Here is a 17,555-nt window from a genome sequence, read left to right as displayed (position 1 = left end):
ACATATCATCGTATACATATATATACACACACACACATATACATATATACACATGTACATAATTCATACTGTCTGCCCTTATTCATTCCCGTCGCCACCCCACCACACCTGAAATGACAACCCCCTGCCCCCCGCATGTGCATGAGGTAGCGCTAAGAAAAGACAACATAGGCTACATTCATTCATGCTCAGTCTCTAGCTGTCATGTATAATGCACCGAAACCACAGCTCCCTTTCCACAACCAGGCAAAGTATGACAAAGTATAATAAATAAATAAATACACTTTGTCACTGTCTCCTGCGTTAGTAAGGCAGCGCAAGGAAACAGACGAAAGAATGGCCTAACCAACCCACATACACATGTATATACATACACGCCCACACATGCACATATACATACCCATAAATTTCAACGTATACATACATATGCATACATAGACATGTACATATCCATACTTGCTGCCTTCATTCATTCCCATTGCCACCCCACCACACATAAAATAGCATCCCCTACCCTCCTGTGAGGCAACACCAGGAACAGACAAAAAAGGCCTCATTCATTCACAGTCTCTAGCTGTCATGTGTAATGCACCGAAACCACAGCTCCCTTTCCACATCCAGGCCCAACATACCTTTCCATGGTTTACCCAAGACGCTTCATGTGCTCTGGGGGAGAGGGCGAAGGTTCTAGGAGCGTTGAAGAATGTGTGGAAGGCAAGAACGTTATCTCGGAGAGCAAAAATGGCTATGTTAGAAGGAACAGTGGTTCCAACAGTTATATGGTTGTGAGGCATGGGCTATAGATAGGGTTGTGTGGAGGAGGGTGGATGTGTTGGAAATGAGATGTTTGAGGACAATATGTGGTGTGAGGTGGTTTGATTGAGTAAGTAATGAAGAGTAAGAGAGATGTGTGATAATAAAGAGTGTGGTTGAGAGAGCAGAAGAGGGTGTAATGAAATGGTTTAGTCACATGGAGAGAATGAGTGAGGAAAGAGTGACAAAGAGGATATATGTGTCAGAGGTGGAGGGAACAAGAAGTGGAAGACAAAATTGGAGGTGGAAGAATGGAGTGAAAAAGATTTTGAGCGATCAGGACCTGAACATACAGGAGGGTGAAAGTCGTGCAAGGAATAGAGTGAATTGGAATGATGTGGTATACCGGGGTCAACATGTTGTCAATGGATTGAAAGTTTTGTGGGGCCTGGATGTGGAAAGGGAACTGTGGTTTCTGTGCATTACACATGACGGCTAGAGACTGAGTGTGAACAAATGTGGCCTTTTTTGTCTTTTCCTAGCACTACCTCACACACGTGCATGTAGGCACGTGCTTGCGGGGGTGCTATTTCATGTGTGGTGGACTGGCTACGGGAAAGGATAAAGGCAGCAAGTATGAATATGCACATGTGTACATATGTATATATCTGTGTGTGTATATGTATGTATACGTTGAAAAGTAGATATGTATATGTGCTTGTGTGGGCGTTTATGTATAAACATGTGTATATGGGTGTGTTAGGCCATTCTTTCGTTTGTTTTCTTGCACTACCTCACTAACGCAAGAGACAGCAATGAAGTATAATAAATTAAATATAAAATGTATATGTATGTATACATTGAAATGTATATGTATGTATATGTGCCTGTATGGGCATTTGTGTATATATATATGTTTATATGGGTGGTTGGGTCATTCTTCATCTGTTTCCTGGCACTACCTCACTGACATGGGAAACAGCAATAAAGTATAATGAAAATAAATATTTTTATATTTTTTTTTATTAAACTTTGTCGCTGTCTCCCGCGTTTGCGAGGTAGCGCAAGGAAACAGACGAAAGAAATGGCCCAACCCCCCCCCCATACACATGTATATACATACGTCCACACACGCAAATATACATACCTACACAGCTTTCCATGGTTTACCCCAGACGCTTCACATGCCTTGATTCAATCCACTGACAGCACGTCAACCCCGGTATACCACATCGCTCCAATTCACTCTATTCCTTGCCCTCCTTTCACCCTCCTGCATGTTCAGGCCCCGATCACACAAAATCTTTTTCACTCCATCTTTCCACCTCCAATTTGGTCTCCCTCTTCTCCTCGTTCCCTCCACCTCCGACAAATTTATCCTCTTGGTCAATCTTTCCTCACTCATTCTCTCCATGTGCCCAAACCACTTCAAAACACCCTCTTCTGCTCTCTCAACCACGCTCTTTTTATTTCCACACATCTCTCTTACCCTTACGTTACTCACTCGATCAAACCACCTCACACCACACATTGTCCTCAAACATCTCATTTCCAGCACATCCATCCTCCTGCGCACAACTCTATCCATAGTCCACGCCTCGCAACCATACAACATTGTTGGAACCACTATTCCTTCAAACATACCCATTTTTGCTTTCCGAGATAATGTTCTCGACTTCCACACATTCTTCAAGGCCCCCAGAATTTTCGCCCCCTCCCCCACCCTATGATCCACTTCCGCTTCCATGGTTCCATCCGCTGCCAGATCCACTCCCAGATATCTAAAACACTTCACTTCCTCCAGTTTTTCTCCATTCAAACTCACCTCCCAATTGACTTGACCCTCAACCCTACTGTACCTAATAACCTTGCTCTTATTCACATTTACTCTTAACTTTCTTCTTCCACACACTTTACCAAACTCAGTCACCAGCTTCTGCAGTTTCTCACATGAATCAGCCACCAGCGCTGTATCATCAGCGAACAACAACTGACTCACTTCCCAAGCTCTCTCATCCCCAACAGACTTCATACTTGCCCCTCTTTCCAAAACTCTTGCATTTACCTCCCTAACAACCCCATCCATAAACAAATTAAACAACCATGGAGACATCACACACCCCTGCCGCAAACCTAGATTCACTGAGAACCAATCACTTTCCTCTCTTCCTACACGTACACATGCCTTACATCCTCGATAAAAACTTTTCACTGCTTCTAACAACTTGCCTCCCACACCATATATTCTTAATACCTTCCACAGAGCATCTCTATCAACTCTATCATATGCCTTCTCCAGATCCATAAATGCTACATACAAATCCATTTGCTTTTCTAAGTATTTCTCACATACATTCTTCAAAGCAAACACCTGATCCACACATCCTCTACCACTTCTGAAACCACACTGCTCTTCCCCATTCTGATGCTCTGTACATGCCTTCACCCTCTCAATCAATACCCTCCCATATCATTTCCCAGGAATACTCAACAAACTTATACCACTGTAATTTGAGGACTCACCCTTATCCCCTTTGCCTTTGTACAATGGCACTATGCACGCATTTCGCCAATCCTCAGGCACCTCACCATGAGTCATACATACATTAAATAACCTTACCAACCAGTCACCCCCCTTTTTTAATAAATTCCACTGCAATACCATCCAAACCTGCTGCCTTGCCGGCTTTCATCTTCAGCAAAGCTTTTACTACCTCTTCTCTGTTTACCAAATCATTTTCCCTAACCCTCTCACTTTGCACACCACCTCGACCAAAACACCCTATATCTGCCACTCTATCATCAAACACATTCAACAAACCTTCAAAATACTCACTCCATCTCCTTCTCACATCACCACTACTTGTTATCACCTCCCCATTTGCGCCCTTCACTGAAGTTCCCATTTGCTCCCTTGTCTTACGCACTTTATTTACCTCCTTCCAGAACATCTTTTTATTCTCCCTAAAATTTAATGATACTCTCTCACCCCAATATCCCTGGGGATAGGGGAGAAAGAATACTTCCCATGCATTCCTCACGTGTTGTAGAAGGAGACTAAAGGGGAAGGGAGCGGGAGGCTAGAAACCCTCCCCTCCTTGTATTTTAACTTTCTAAAAGGGGAAACAGAAGAAAGATCATGCAGGGAGTGCTCATCCTCCTTGAAGGCTCAGATTGGGGTGTCTAAATGTGTGTGGATGTAACCACTGGATGTTTTGGCTTTGACTGAAACGAAGCTCAAGGGTAAAGGGGAAGAGTGGTTTGGGAATGTCTTGGGAGTAAAGTCAGGGGTTAGTGAGAGGACAAGAGCAAGGGAAGGAGAAGCACTAGTCCTGAAACAGGAGTGGTGGGAGTATGTGATAGAGTGTAAGAAAATAAACTCTAGATTGATTATGGGTAAAACTGAAAGTGGATGGAGAGAGATGGGTGATTAATGGTGCCTATGCACCTGGGCATGAGGAGAAAGATCATGAGAGGCAAGTGTTTTGGGAGCAGCTGAGTGAGTGTGTTAGTAGTTTTGATGCATGAGACCGGGTTATAGCGATGGGTGATTTAAATGCAAAGGTGAGGAATGTGGCAGTTGAGGGAATAATTGGTGTACATGGGGTGTTCAGTGTTGTAAATGGAAATGGTGAAGAGCTTGTAGACTTATGTGCTGAAAAAGGACTGGTGATTGGGAATACCTGGTTAAAAAATAGAGATATACATAAGTATACATATATAAGTAGGAGAGATGGCCACAGAGTGTTATTGGATTACGTGTTAATTGATAGGCACACGAAAGAGAGACTTTTGGATGTTAATGTGCTGAGAGGTGCAACTGGAGGGATGTCTGATCATTATCTTGTGGAGGCTAAGGTGAAGATTTGTAGAGGTTTTCAGAATAGAAGAGAGAATGTGAGGGTGAAGAGAGTGGTGAGAGTAAGTGAGCTTGGGAAGGAGACTTGTGTGAGGAAGTACCAGGAGAGACTGAGTACAGAATGGAAAAAGGTGAAAACAAAAGACGAAAGGGGAGTGGGGGAGGAATGGGATGTATTTAGGGAAGCAGTGATGGCTTGTACAAAAGATGCTTGTGGCATGAGAAGCATGGGAGGTGGGCAGATTAGAAAGGGTAGTGAGTGGTGGGATGAAGGAGTAAGATTATTAGTAAAAGAGAAGAGAGAGGCATTTGGATGATTTTTGCAGGGAAGTAATGCAAATGAGTGGGAGTTGTATAAAAGAAAGAGGCAGGAGGTCAAGAGAAAGGTGCAAGAGGTGAAAAAGAGGGCAAATGAGAGTTGGGGTGAGAGAGTATCATTAGATTTTAGGGAGAATAAAAAGATGTTTTGGAAGGAGGTAAATAAAATGCGTAAGACAAGGGAACAAAAGGGAACATCAGTGAAGGGGGCAAACAGGGAGGTGATAACAAGTAGTGGTGATGTGAGAAGGAGATGGAGTGAGTATTTTGAAGGTTTGTTGAATGTGTCTGATGGTAGTGTTTAATGATAGAGTGGCAGATATAGAGTATATGGGTCGAGGTGGTGTGCAAAGTGAGAGGGTTAGGGAGAATGATTTGGTAAAAGCTTTGTGGAAGATGAAAGCCGGCAAGGCAGCAAGTTTGGATGGTATTGCAGTGAAATTTATTAAAAAAAGGGGGTGACTGTATTGTTGACTGGTTGGTAAGGTTATTTAATGTATGTATGACTCATGGTGAGGTGCCTGAGGACTGGCAGAATGCTTGCATAGTACCATTGTACAAAGGCAAAGGGGATAAGAGTGAGTGCTCAAATTACAGAGGTATAAGTTTGTTGAGTATTCCTGGGAAATGATATGGGAGGGTATTGACTGAGAGGGTGAAGGCATGTATAGAGCATCAGATTGGGGAAGAGCAATGTGGTTTCAGAAGTGACAGAGGATGTGTGGATCAGGTGTTTGCTTTGAAGAATGTATGTGAGAAATACTTAGAAAAGCAAATGGATTTGTATGTAGCATTCATGGTGAGAAGAAGTTAAGTTGCTAGTGAAAGAAAAGATATTGGACATTATCTAGAAGGAAGGAGTGTGAGTGGCTGGGAGGTGCACCATAAAAAGTGGCAGGAGGTCAAGAGGAAGGTGCAGGTCCTGAAAAAGATGACAACTACAGTTGTGGTGAGCAAGCATCAACAAACCTCAGAATAAGAATAAGAAAATGTATTGGAGGGATGTTAACAGAGTGATGAAACAAGAGATCATTGGTGAAAAGGCAAATGGGGATGAGGTAACAAGAAGCGATGTGTTAAAGAGATGGAGTGAGTGCTATGATGGATAGCTGAATGTGTTAAGTGACTGGGTGGTAGATATACAGAGTTTGGGTCACGGGGGGCATGTGAAGTGAGAGAGTGATGTTGTGAAAAGATTATAGGTAAGATGAAATGTGACAAAGCAGATGGAGTGGATTGGTTAGCTAGTATTTTCCATGTGTGACTGGATCATGGTGAGGTGCCTGAGGATTGGTGGAATGCTTGTATAATGCCTCTGTATAAAGGCAAGGGGGTCAAAGGGGGTCACAGGGGGGTAAGTTCAAATTACAGTGTTATAAGTCTGCTGAGTGTACATGGTAAGTTGTAAGGAAGAGAGGGTAGTGGCATGCACAGAGCATCAGACTAAGGAAGAAAAATGTGGTTCCAGGAATGCTAGAGGATACATATATTAAGTGTTTGCTTTGAAAATGCATGAGAAATACTTTGAGAAACAATAACTGAATTTCCGTGTGGTATTTAAAGATCTGAAGAAAGCATAAGATATGGTTCATATAGATGCTCTGTGGAAGGAGCTACAGATGTATATAGTGTGGGAGGAAAGCTACATGAAGCCGTGAAGAATTTTCATCATGAAAATCTGGTGTGTGCACCAGTAAGTAGAGAGAAGTATAAATAGTTTAAGGCGGTGGGTCGGCAGCAAGGGTGTATATCACCATGGCTGTTTAACCTGTTTATGAATGTGGTAGGGAAGGAACTGAATACACAGGTCTTGGAAAGAGGAACAGGTATGCAGTCTTTTGGGGGTGGGATGCCTAGGAATATAGTTGGTTGTTGTTTGTAGATGATAAAGTACTGATGGCAGATTCAAATGAGAAAATGCAGAAAAAGGTGTCTAAGTTTGGGAGGCATGTTATTTGGAGTGTGAGTTTGACAAGAAAGAGCCTGGATGAAGTGGAGTGAGTTTGACACCTGGGAGTGGATATGGCAGCAAAAGGGATCCATGGGAGATGAAGTGTGCCATACGGTGGGTGAAAAGGCACAATGAGGAATACATGAAAAGAGAGGTCACTGTCTTTAAGGGCAAAAATGGGTATACTTGATGATGCAGTAGTCCTGTTGGTGCTGTATGCATGTGAAACATGAGCCTTAGACAAAAATGTAAAGGACGGGGTGGAAGTATTGGAAATGAAAAGCTTGAGTCCAATATGTGGTGTGAGGAGGGATGATTGAATAAAAATTGACACAGTATGAAATAGATATGGTAGCAAAAGGAGAATGTATGAGACAATTGAAGAGGAGATACTCAATGGTTAGGGTACATGAAGAGGATGGGTGAGGGGAGGATGGTAAGAGGGTATACATGTCAGAAGTGGAGGGAACAAGAAAAAGGGAAAATCAAGGAGGTGGAAGGACAGAGTGAAAAGTGCTTTGATTTCAAGCCTTGAGGCCTGAAACTGCATGAGGGTGTGAGGTGTGCATAAGACAGAGAAAGTTGGAAAGATGTGGTTTAAGAAGGATGGTGCTGTCAATGAACCGAATCAGGTCATATGACGTGGTCAGGAAACCACAGAAAGGTCTGTGAATTCTGGCTTCGGACAAGTGGCTCTGATTTCAGTGCATAATACATGACAGATAGAGAGTGGATGTGTGTGAATGAGGCCATTTCTTTGTCTGTTCCTAGTGCTACCACACTAATGAAGGAAATGGCAAAAATGAATAGAAAAAATTCATAACTGTAAAATTAGTCATCTGTGAGTCATGACCAGGTAATAAATAATAGGTTTATGACCAACCATCAAATGTGTGAATCATATATTTAATCAAACAGGCAGATTTAACTATCACCTGTGTATAAAGTTTCTCTCCTCCAAGTACTCCATAGCTGAAGCAACTTGAGTAGCCATGTAAAGAAGAACTACTTCATTAACCTCTTCATGGCTACAGACACGCAGGTAGTCAAGAAGGTTCCCACGGCTCATGAATTCTGTAACTATGTAAAAAGGTGGTTCACGTGTGCACACCCCTAGCAGTTGCACTAAATTTGGATGCTTCATTGCTTTCATGATAGCTGCTTCTTCTAGGAAATCTTTCAGAGCCATGGTGTCCTCCTGGAATAATAAATTCTTTCAGTAAGCATGAATCTTTACAAGCTGCAAGTGAAATATAATTTTCAGTACTATTTATGAGGCAATGCTTTAACATGTCACATAAAAAGGTTCTCGAAATCCTAGTTTAATTACCATTTGTAAAATACCTCCACAAATAATGTTATCCATTATAAAAACTTAAATCATTAACCCACAGCTTGTGACTTCTCTATATTAAAAACTTTTCTAAAATTATGTAAAAAAATCTATACCTTTTCTTCCTTACCATTTGAAAGGTGTGTTTTTTTCTGGAAGGATGGAGTGAAAAAGATTTTAAGCGATCAGGGCCTGAACATACAGGAGGGTGAAAGGCGTGCAAGGAATAAAGTGAATTGGAACGATGTGGTATATCGGGGTTGACATAATGTCAGTGGATTGAACCAGGGCACACGAAGCGTCTGGGATAAACTATGGAAAGTTTTGTGGGGCCACCCCACCACACATGAAATGGCACCCCCCTCCCCCCACGTGAGGCAGCGCTAACAAAAGACAACAAAGGCCACATTAGTTCACACTCAGTCTCTACCTGTCATGTGTAATGCACTGAAACCACAGCTCCCTTTCCACATCCAGGCCCCACAAAACTTTCCATGGCTCACCCTAGATGCTTCACATGCCCTGGTTCAATCCATTGACAGCACGTCAAACCCGGTATACCACATACTTCCAATTCACTCAATTCCTTGCATGCCTTTCACCCTCCTGCACGTTCAGGCCCCAATCACTCAAAAATCTTTTTCACTCCATCTTTCCACCTCCAATTTGGTCTCCCACTTCTCCTCGTTCCCTCCACCTCTGACACATATATCCTCTTTGCCAATCTTTCCTCACTCATTCTCTCCATGTGACCATTTCAAAACACACTCTTCTGCTCTCTCAACCATACTCTTTTTAGTACCACACATCTCTCTTACCCTTTCATTACTTACTCGATCAAACCACTTCACACCACATACTACCCTCAAACATGTCATTTCCAGCACATTCACCCTCCTCCGCACAACTTTATCTATAGCCCATGCCTTGCAACCATATAACATTGTTGGAACCACTATTCCTTCAAACATACCCATTTTTGCTTTCCAAGATAACGTTTTCGACTTCCACACATTTTTCAACACTCCCAGAACTTTCGCCCCCTCCCCCACCCTATGATTCACTTCCACTTCCATGGTTCCATCCGCTGCCAAATCCACTACCAGATATCTGAAACACTTCACTTCCTCCAGTTTTTCTCCATTCAAACTTACCTCCCAATTGACTTGTCCCTCAACCCTATTGTATCTAATAACCTTGCTCTTATTCACATTTACTCTCAGCTTTCTTCTTTCAAACACTTTACCAAACTCATTTACAAGCTTCTGCAGTTCCTCACTGAATCAGCCACCAGCACTGTATCATCAGCGAACAACAACTGACTCACTTCCAAAGCTCTCTCATCCAAAACAGACTGCATACTTGCCCCTTTCCAAAACTCTTGCATTCACCTCCCTAACAACTTCATCCATAAACAAATTAAACAACCATGGAGACATCACACACCCCTACCGCAAACCAACATTCACTGAGAACCAACCACTTTCCCTCGTACACATGCCTTCCATCCTCGATAAAAGCTTTTCACTGCTTCTAACAACTTGCCTTCCACACCATATATTCTTAATACCTTCCACAGAGCATCTCTATCAACTCTATCACATGCCTTCTCCAGATCCATAATTGCTATACACAAATCCATTTGCTTTTCTAAGTTTTTCTCACATACATTCTTCAAAGCAAACACCTGATCCACACATCTTCTACCACTTCTGAAACCACATTGCTCTTCCCCAATCTGATGCTCTATACATGCCTTCACCCTCTCAATCAATACCCTCCCATATCATTTCCCAGGAACACTCAACAAACTTATACCTCTGTAATTTGAGCACTCACTTTTATCACTTTTATCCCCTTTGTCTTTGTACAATGGCACTATGCAAGCAATCCCCCAATCCTCAGGCACCTCACAATGAGTCATTCATACATTAAATAACATTACCAATCAGTCAACAATACAGTCGTCCCTTTTTTAACAAATTCCACTGCAATACCATCCAAACCCACTGCCTTGCCAGCTTTCATCTTCCGCAAAGCTTTTACTACCTCTTCTCTGTTTACCAAATCATTCTCCCTAACCCTCTCACTTTGCACACCACCTCGACCTAAACACCCTACATCTACTACTCTATCATCAAACACATTCAACAAACCTTCAAAATACTCACTCCATCTCCTCACATCACCACTACTTGTTATCACCTCCCCATTAGCCCCCTTCACTGATGTTCCCATATGTTCCCTTGTCTTATGCACTTTATTTACCTCCTTCCAAAACATCTTTTTATTCTCCCTAAAATCTAATGATACTCCTTCTCCCAACTCTCATTTGCCCTCTTTTTTCACCTCCTGCACCTTTCTCTTGACCTCCTGCCTCTTTCTTTTATACATCTCCCAGTCATTTGCATTATCTCCCTGCAAAAATCTTCCAAATGCCTCTCTCTTCTCTTTCACTAATAATCTTGCTTCTTCATCCCACACTCACTACCCTTTCTAATCTGCCCACCTCCCATGCTTCTCATGCCACAAGCATCTTTTGTGCAAGCCATCACTGCTTCCCTAAATACATCCCATTCCTACCCCACTCCCCTTACGTCCTTTGTTCTCACCTTTTTCCATTCTGTACTCAGTCTCTACTGGTACTTCCTCAAACAAGTCTCCTTCCCAAGCTCACTTACTCTCACCACTCTCTTCATCCCAACATTCTCTCTTCTTTTCTGAAAACCTCTATGTACCTTCACCTTCGCTCCACAAGATAATGATCAGACATCACTCCAATTGCACCTCTCAGCACATTAACATCCAAAAGTCTCTCTTTCGTGCGCCTATCAATCAACACGTAATCCAGTAACGCTCTCTGGCCACCTCTCCTACTTACATACGTATACTTACGTTTATCTCTCTTTTTCAACCAGATATTCCCAATCACCAGTCCTTTTTCAGCACACAAATCTACAAGCTCTTCACCATTTCCATTTACAACACTGAACGCCCCATGTACACCAATTATTCCCTCAACTGCCACATTACTCATCTTTGCATTCAAATGACCCATCACTATAACCCGGTCTCGTGCATCAAAACTACTAACACACTCATTCAGCTGCTCCCAAAACACTTGCCTCTCATGATCTTTCTTCTCATGCCCAGGTGCATAGGCACCAACAATCACCCATCTCTCTCCATCCACTTTCAGTTTTACCCATATCAATCTAGGGTTTCTTTCTTACACTCTATCACATACTTCCACCACTCCTGTTTCAGGAGTAGTGCTACTCCTTCCCTTGCTCTTGTCCTCTCATTAACCCCTGACTTTACTCCCAAGACATTCCCAAACCACTCTTCCCCTTTACCCTTGAGCTTCATTTCACTCACAGCCAAAACATCCAGGTTCCTTTCCTCAAACATACTACCTATATCTCCTTTTTTCTCATCTTGGTTACATCCACACACATTTCTAGACATCCCAATCTGAGCTTTCGAGGAGGATGAGCACTCCCTGTGTGACTCCTTCTTGTTTCCCCTTTTAGAAAGTTAAAATACAAGGAGGGGAGGGTTTCTAGCCCCCCACTCCTGTCCCCTTTAGTCGCCTTCTACGACACGAGAGGAATGCATGTGAAGTATTCTTTCTCCCCTATCCCCAGACATCATAACATATGCATAATTCACTATGAAATGACAATGTTTTTCTAATTTCCAATGATATACATTACTTATACTTGTAGAAACTGATATACATTACTTATGCTAATCTGATTTTCATCCAAATACATTTTCCTTTGCTACCCAGGAAGGGTGCACCTGATGTAACAGCACTAACCTCCTTGACATTTTGAAGGGTACTGACCATCCGAGCTGAAATCATATGTAATAGGATGCGACACATTGTCTAAACAGCTAGTAATTGTTTTCTGACTCATGTCTCTCCTACTTATTGTGTTTGGGATTCTTCAAAGCCCCACACCTTTTACAGAAAACTGGTGATCAACTGTCAGAGGCATACTGAACGATATACAGCACATCAATGGTCAATGGGTTAAAAGCAAAACATCCAAAATCATATAGTTAACAATGTAAAACAATTCAAATGATAAGAACCAAATGCACTTGAATGTTTTACAAGGAAAAATGACTGTGAACCAAAATTCAATAATGCTGCCAAAGAATAAGAAATTTCTACACACCTTTAGTGTCTTCACAGCAACGCAGATGTTGTATCTCTTCCAAACAGCCTCGTATACATCTCCGTACTGACCACCTCCCAGCTTGTGCTTCATTGCAATGTCTGTTCTCTCAATTTCCCACTCATCAGGCTCTGCATGAAGAGGGCCAACTATGCAAGCAAAGTAATCTCAATAAATATTGTACAGCAGGCATATCTGGAGCATGAAAAACCTACTTTTCAGTAAATAAACATTACCATACATGATAAGCATTATTTTAAAATTAAAATTTCTCTAAAATCTCATCAAGGGTGCAAATTTAAATACCTGGTGTAAGCCCAAACACAGTGGGTTTATTTCGTTTAGGAGCTGGGTAAAGTAACTGGGTGATGAGCCCATCAGCATGCTGAGAGTGATGGTGAACCAACTCTGCTAAAGTGTTGAAGCGGAACTCTGATGACACATACAGCTGTGACATAAGACACCATAAGTAAGGACTGAAACTTGGATCTCAAATAACTGATAACATTTTCCTAACCCTGAAAGCAATGGAAAGAAGTAAATCATTTCTGATCAAGAGAGATGTAATCATAATGACTAAAAGATCATTTTATGTCAACAGAAATATGAGGTAACAGAAAAAGAATAGTCTCAATATTTTCATAAAGTGTAAATACAAAGGCCTCGCAAGGAAACAACCCAACAAAATGCCGCTTCAATTCAGTCCTATGAATATAAATAAGCTCTGTACACCCAACCACAGAAGGCTAATTTTTCCTTACTATATTCATCTGCTATTCATTAAGTTGATTCACATGCTCTTTAAAGAAAAAAAAAAAAAATTCTGATCATAAACAAACATAACTTGATTAAAACTTTACAACCATTTTGCTGCATAATCATATTTCCAGTTGGTTCCCATACAGTGTCTATCATCCATCAAAAAATACAAGTATATGAATGACTTTTTTATGACTACTTCAAAACTGAAAGCAGATAAATTTTCTATAACTGGCATTTATATCAAAAACCATATTAAACAGAGAATAATAATCATAATACAGCGCTGGTGGCTGATTCATGTGAGAAACTGCAGAAGCTGGTGACTGAGTTTGGTAAAGTGTGTGAAAGAAGAAAGTTAAGAGTAAATGTCAATAAGAGCAAGGTTATTAGGTACAGTAGGGTTGAGGGTCAAGTCAATTGGGAGGTGAGTTTGAATGGAGAAAAACTGGAGGAAGTGAAGTGTTTTAGATATCTGGGAGTGGATCTGGCAGCAGATGGAACCATGGAAGTGGAAGTGGATCATAGGGTGGGGGAGGGGGCGAAAATTCTGGGAGCCTTGAAGAATGTATGGAAGTCGAGAACATTATCTCGGAAAGCAAAAATGGGTATGTTTGAAGGAATAGTGGTTCCAACAATGTCGTATGGTTGCGAGGCGTGGGCTATGGATAGAGTTGTGGGCAGGAGGGTGGATGTGCTGGAAATGAGATGTTTGAGGACAATGTGTGGTGTGAGGTGGTTTGATCGAGTAAGTAACGTAAGGGTAAGAGAGATGTGTGGAAATAAAAAGAGCGTGGTTGAGAGAGCAGAAGAGGGTGTTTTGAAATGGTTTGGGCACATGGAGAGAATGAGTGAGGAAAGATTGACCAAGAGGATATATGTGTCGGAGGTGGAGGGAACGAGGAGAAGAGGGAGACCAAATTGGAGGTGGAAAGACGGAGTGAAAAAGATTTTGTGTGATCAGGGCCTGAACATGCAGGAGGGTGAAAGGAGGGCAAGGAATAGAGTGAATTGGAGCGATGTGGTATACCGGGGTTGCCGTGCTGTCAGTGGATTGAATCAGGGCATGTGAAGCGTCTGGGGTAAACCATGGAAAGCTGTGTAGGTAAGTATATTTGCGTGTGTGGATGTGTATGTATATACATGTGTATGGGGGTGGGTTGGGCCATTTCTTTCATCTGTTTCCTTGCGCTACCTCGCAAACGCGGGAGACAGTGACAAAGCAAAAAAAAAATAAAATAAAATAAAAAATAAAAAAATAAAGAAAAATAGTCATTTATACTGTATCACCAAAAAATACACACACATAAAATCACAGCCCTATTCAGATTCATATCTGGTGGTGGCAGTCAGTCCACTGTCAACCCAGCTGTTCATCCTCCAGTTGCAGCCAAACAGCCAGTCAATAAAGTGAGTACCCGGCTTAGCCTTGAGTTTAAATTCATTCATTCATTTTGACTTATGCCCTTTATAAAGGCTCCTCCAGCTCAAGGTTACTGCCAGTATCTGAGAAATATAGGCTTCTATGGAGTGAGTTCTTTAACAAGATTGAACTCCCAGTGATTAATACAGCCTTGTTAAAGGTGACTTTTTTACTTGCAGTATAACTTCAAGCAGATAGGGTAGAAAGAATTCTACCTCCATATTCCCTGCATGTCATAGAAGACAACCACAAGGGGCAAGAGTGAGGGTCCAGTTTACCCCCCCCCCCCCCCCCCCTTGGTTATTTCAATTTCTAGAAGAGAGTGCATAAGAAAGAGCCAAGTGAGGAGTGATCATCCTCCTTAAAGTTTTGGCTGGGGTGTCTAGATGTGTGTGGATGTAACCAAGATGAGAAGAAAGGAGAAACAGGTAGTATGTTTGAGGAAAGGAACCTGATGTTGTGGCTCTGAGTGAAACAAAGCTCAAGGGTAAAGGTAAAGAATAGCTTGGAAATGTCTCAGGGGTAAAGTCACAGGTTGGTGTAAGAGAAAGAGCTAAGAAAGCATTAGCATTAATGATCAAGCAGTTGTGAGAAGGTCTGAAAGGAGGAGTGTAAGTGAGCTACAAGTTAAAATCAAAGTGGGTTGCGAGAGATGGGAGATTTTTAGAGCTTATGCACTTGACCATGAGAAAGAGGAGGCTGAGAGAGTGTTTTGAGAACAGCTGAGTAAGTGTGTCAGCAGTTTTGATGCTATGGATCAAGTATTAAAGATGGATGACTTGAATGTGACAGTGAGTAACAATTATACCCACTTGAGGATATAATTGGGGAGTTGGAATATTCAGTGAGGTGAATAGGAATGGTGAAGAGCTTGTGGTGTGCTGAAAAAGGACTGGTGACTGGGAATATCTGGTTCAAAAAGAGGGACATACATAAATACATGTGGGTGAGTAAAAAAAGATACGAAGAGGAAATTACTGGACTGTATTATAACTGACAAACATACAAAAGAGAGACTCTTGGATGTGGATGTTTTGAGATGGGCAGCTGGTGGGATGTCTGATCATTACCTGGTGGAGAACCTGGTGGAGAAAAGTTTAAAAATCTCTAGGGGTCTTTAGAAAAAAGGAAATGATGTGAGTGAGAAGGGGGTGGTGAAAGTATGTGAGCTTGGAAAAAAGATGAGTGAAGAAGCACACGGAGAGTCTATCTTCTGGCATCATTTACTTGAGGAGGAAATTACCCAATCTTAGTCTCATCTGAACCATGCTCACAAAAACTTCATTACCTTATTAGAACTTTGTTTCCAATAATCGTTTAGCACAATACTGAGGGTAATTTTCATACACAGAATATTGGTCTAGCCATGGGAAATCCCCGTAGTCCCATTCTCAGTACCTTATTCATCCAATCTTCTATCATTAACCATCCTAAAATTTGGCTTAGATACGGTGATGATATGTGGTCCTTATGGCCACCTTTCTAAGGCTGTGTTGTTTTCTTTAATGAATTAAACAACATTCATCCCACAATTAAATTCAAGACTGAACAGGAACAAGAATGCAATTTGCCATTTCTTGATGTGATGATGATCAAGAATCTGATCACTTATTCTTTAAGATCTACAGGCAGCCTACCAATACTGAGTTATATTCATTATCTTTTGGTACATGATCATTCTGTAAAAATTTCTGTAGGTATGTCCATGTATTTAAGAGCATTGCATATATATGATCCCACAAGTCTAGTACATGAATGTAACCATAAAAGATGTACTTTTAGGCATTTATGTTATCCCAAGTATTTGCAGCAACATGCAGAAAAGAATGACCATAAAAGATGTACTTTTAGGCATTTATGTTATCCCAAGTAGTTGCAGCAACATGCAGAAAAGAATGAAAGATCTAAATGTTTGGTGTTGCCCTATTCTCTTAAATCAGCTAATGTAAGACAGGTACCAAAAAACAGTGATTTCAATGTTGCCTTCCAATGTTACAACACTATCAGAGACATTAGTCAAAAGTATGCTAAATCATCAGAAAACTGTAAGTGTTTATGCCGTTAAACATAAGACATGTAAAATATATACTGGCCAGACAGGTTAAAACAGAACATACAAGGGCATATACAGCAATTAAAGGGGAATAAGTCTGTTAAGCATACCAAGAAAAGTGAAAGCACAAAAATCACTGACAGAGTGATGGAACTAAGTGAATGCAGAATAAGTGATAAGCAAGGGGTTTCAGGAAAGTTAGGAAATGAGTGGATCAGCATTTTGTTGTGAAGATTACTGCATTAAAGTATCTGGCAAGAGATAAGAAGCTATATGCATTTTTCATGGCTCTGGAGAAAGCATACGACTGAGTCGACTGGAATCCTTTAAGGGATACGTTAATGATGTATGGGGCAGGGGAACATCTGTTGGATGGTGCAAAAGCCTTTCATAGAGATGCAAATATATATGTGGAAAACAGAAGAGTTAGGGGGTGCCATGATTGTAGCCTTTAAATTTCTTAGCAATAATGATGATGACGACAATGAACAGCTCTTTGAAAGATACAGCAATAAGACAGAAGGATATAACACACACAAAGTTAAGCAAGAAACTTTCTTTAAAAAGATGTAATGAAGTACCTTTATAGTAAAAGAGTGGTGGGTGAAAGGAATAAACTGGAAGAGGATACTGTAAATGTGGATAACATACAGGAATTTAAAGGTACATAAAATGTAGGTACATAGGATGTACATATGTAAAGGTACATAGGATGTAAGGCATGTGTACGTGTAGGAAGAGAGGAAAGTGATTGGTTCTCAGTGAATGTAGGTTTGCGGCAGGGGTGTGTGATGTCTCCATGGTTGTTTAATTTGTTTATGGATGGGGTTGTTAGGGAGGTGAATGCAAGAGTTTTGGAAAGAGGGGCAAGTATGAAGTCTGTTGTGGATGAGAGAGCTTGGGAAGTGAGTCAGTTGTT

The 17,555-nt window shown here is 41.3% G+C and overlaps 1 protein-coding gene across 11 annotated transcripts in view; it reads right to left on the bottom strand.

Annotated features, from left to right (window-relative positions):
• Positions 1 to 17,555, bottom strand: part of Abl (tyrosine-protein kinase Abl) — a 400,776-nt gene that overhangs the window by 98,893 nt on the left and 284,328 nt on the right. For 9 of the 11 annotated variants that reach the window (XM_071664774.1, XM_071664769.1, XM_071664771.1 and 6 more), the window contains 3 exons: positions 12,708 to 12,849; positions 12,402 to 12,550; positions 7,817 to 8,079 (listed from right to left, as the gene is read on the bottom strand). In XM_071664774.1, coding sequence (XP_071520875.1) covers positions 7,817 to 8,079; positions 12,402 to 12,550; positions 12,708 to 12,849 — 554 coding nt within the window. The remainder of the gene's footprint in view (positions 1 to 7,816; positions 8,080 to 12,401; positions 12,551 to 12,707; positions 12,850 to 17,555) is intronic. The other 2 variants (XM_071664770.1, XM_071664780.1) reach the window with 1 other exon arrangement.

This window comes from Panulirus ornatus, chromosome 9 (genome assembly GCF_036320965.1).
Source record: "Panulirus ornatus isolate Po-2019 chromosome 9, ASM3632096v1, whole genome shotgun sequence".
In the NCBI taxonomy this organism is placed as follows: domain Eukaryota; kingdom Metazoa; phylum Arthropoda; class Malacostraca; order Decapoda; family Palinuridae; genus Panulirus; species Panulirus ornatus.
This window is presented reverse-complemented; position numbering and strand designations above follow the sequence as displayed.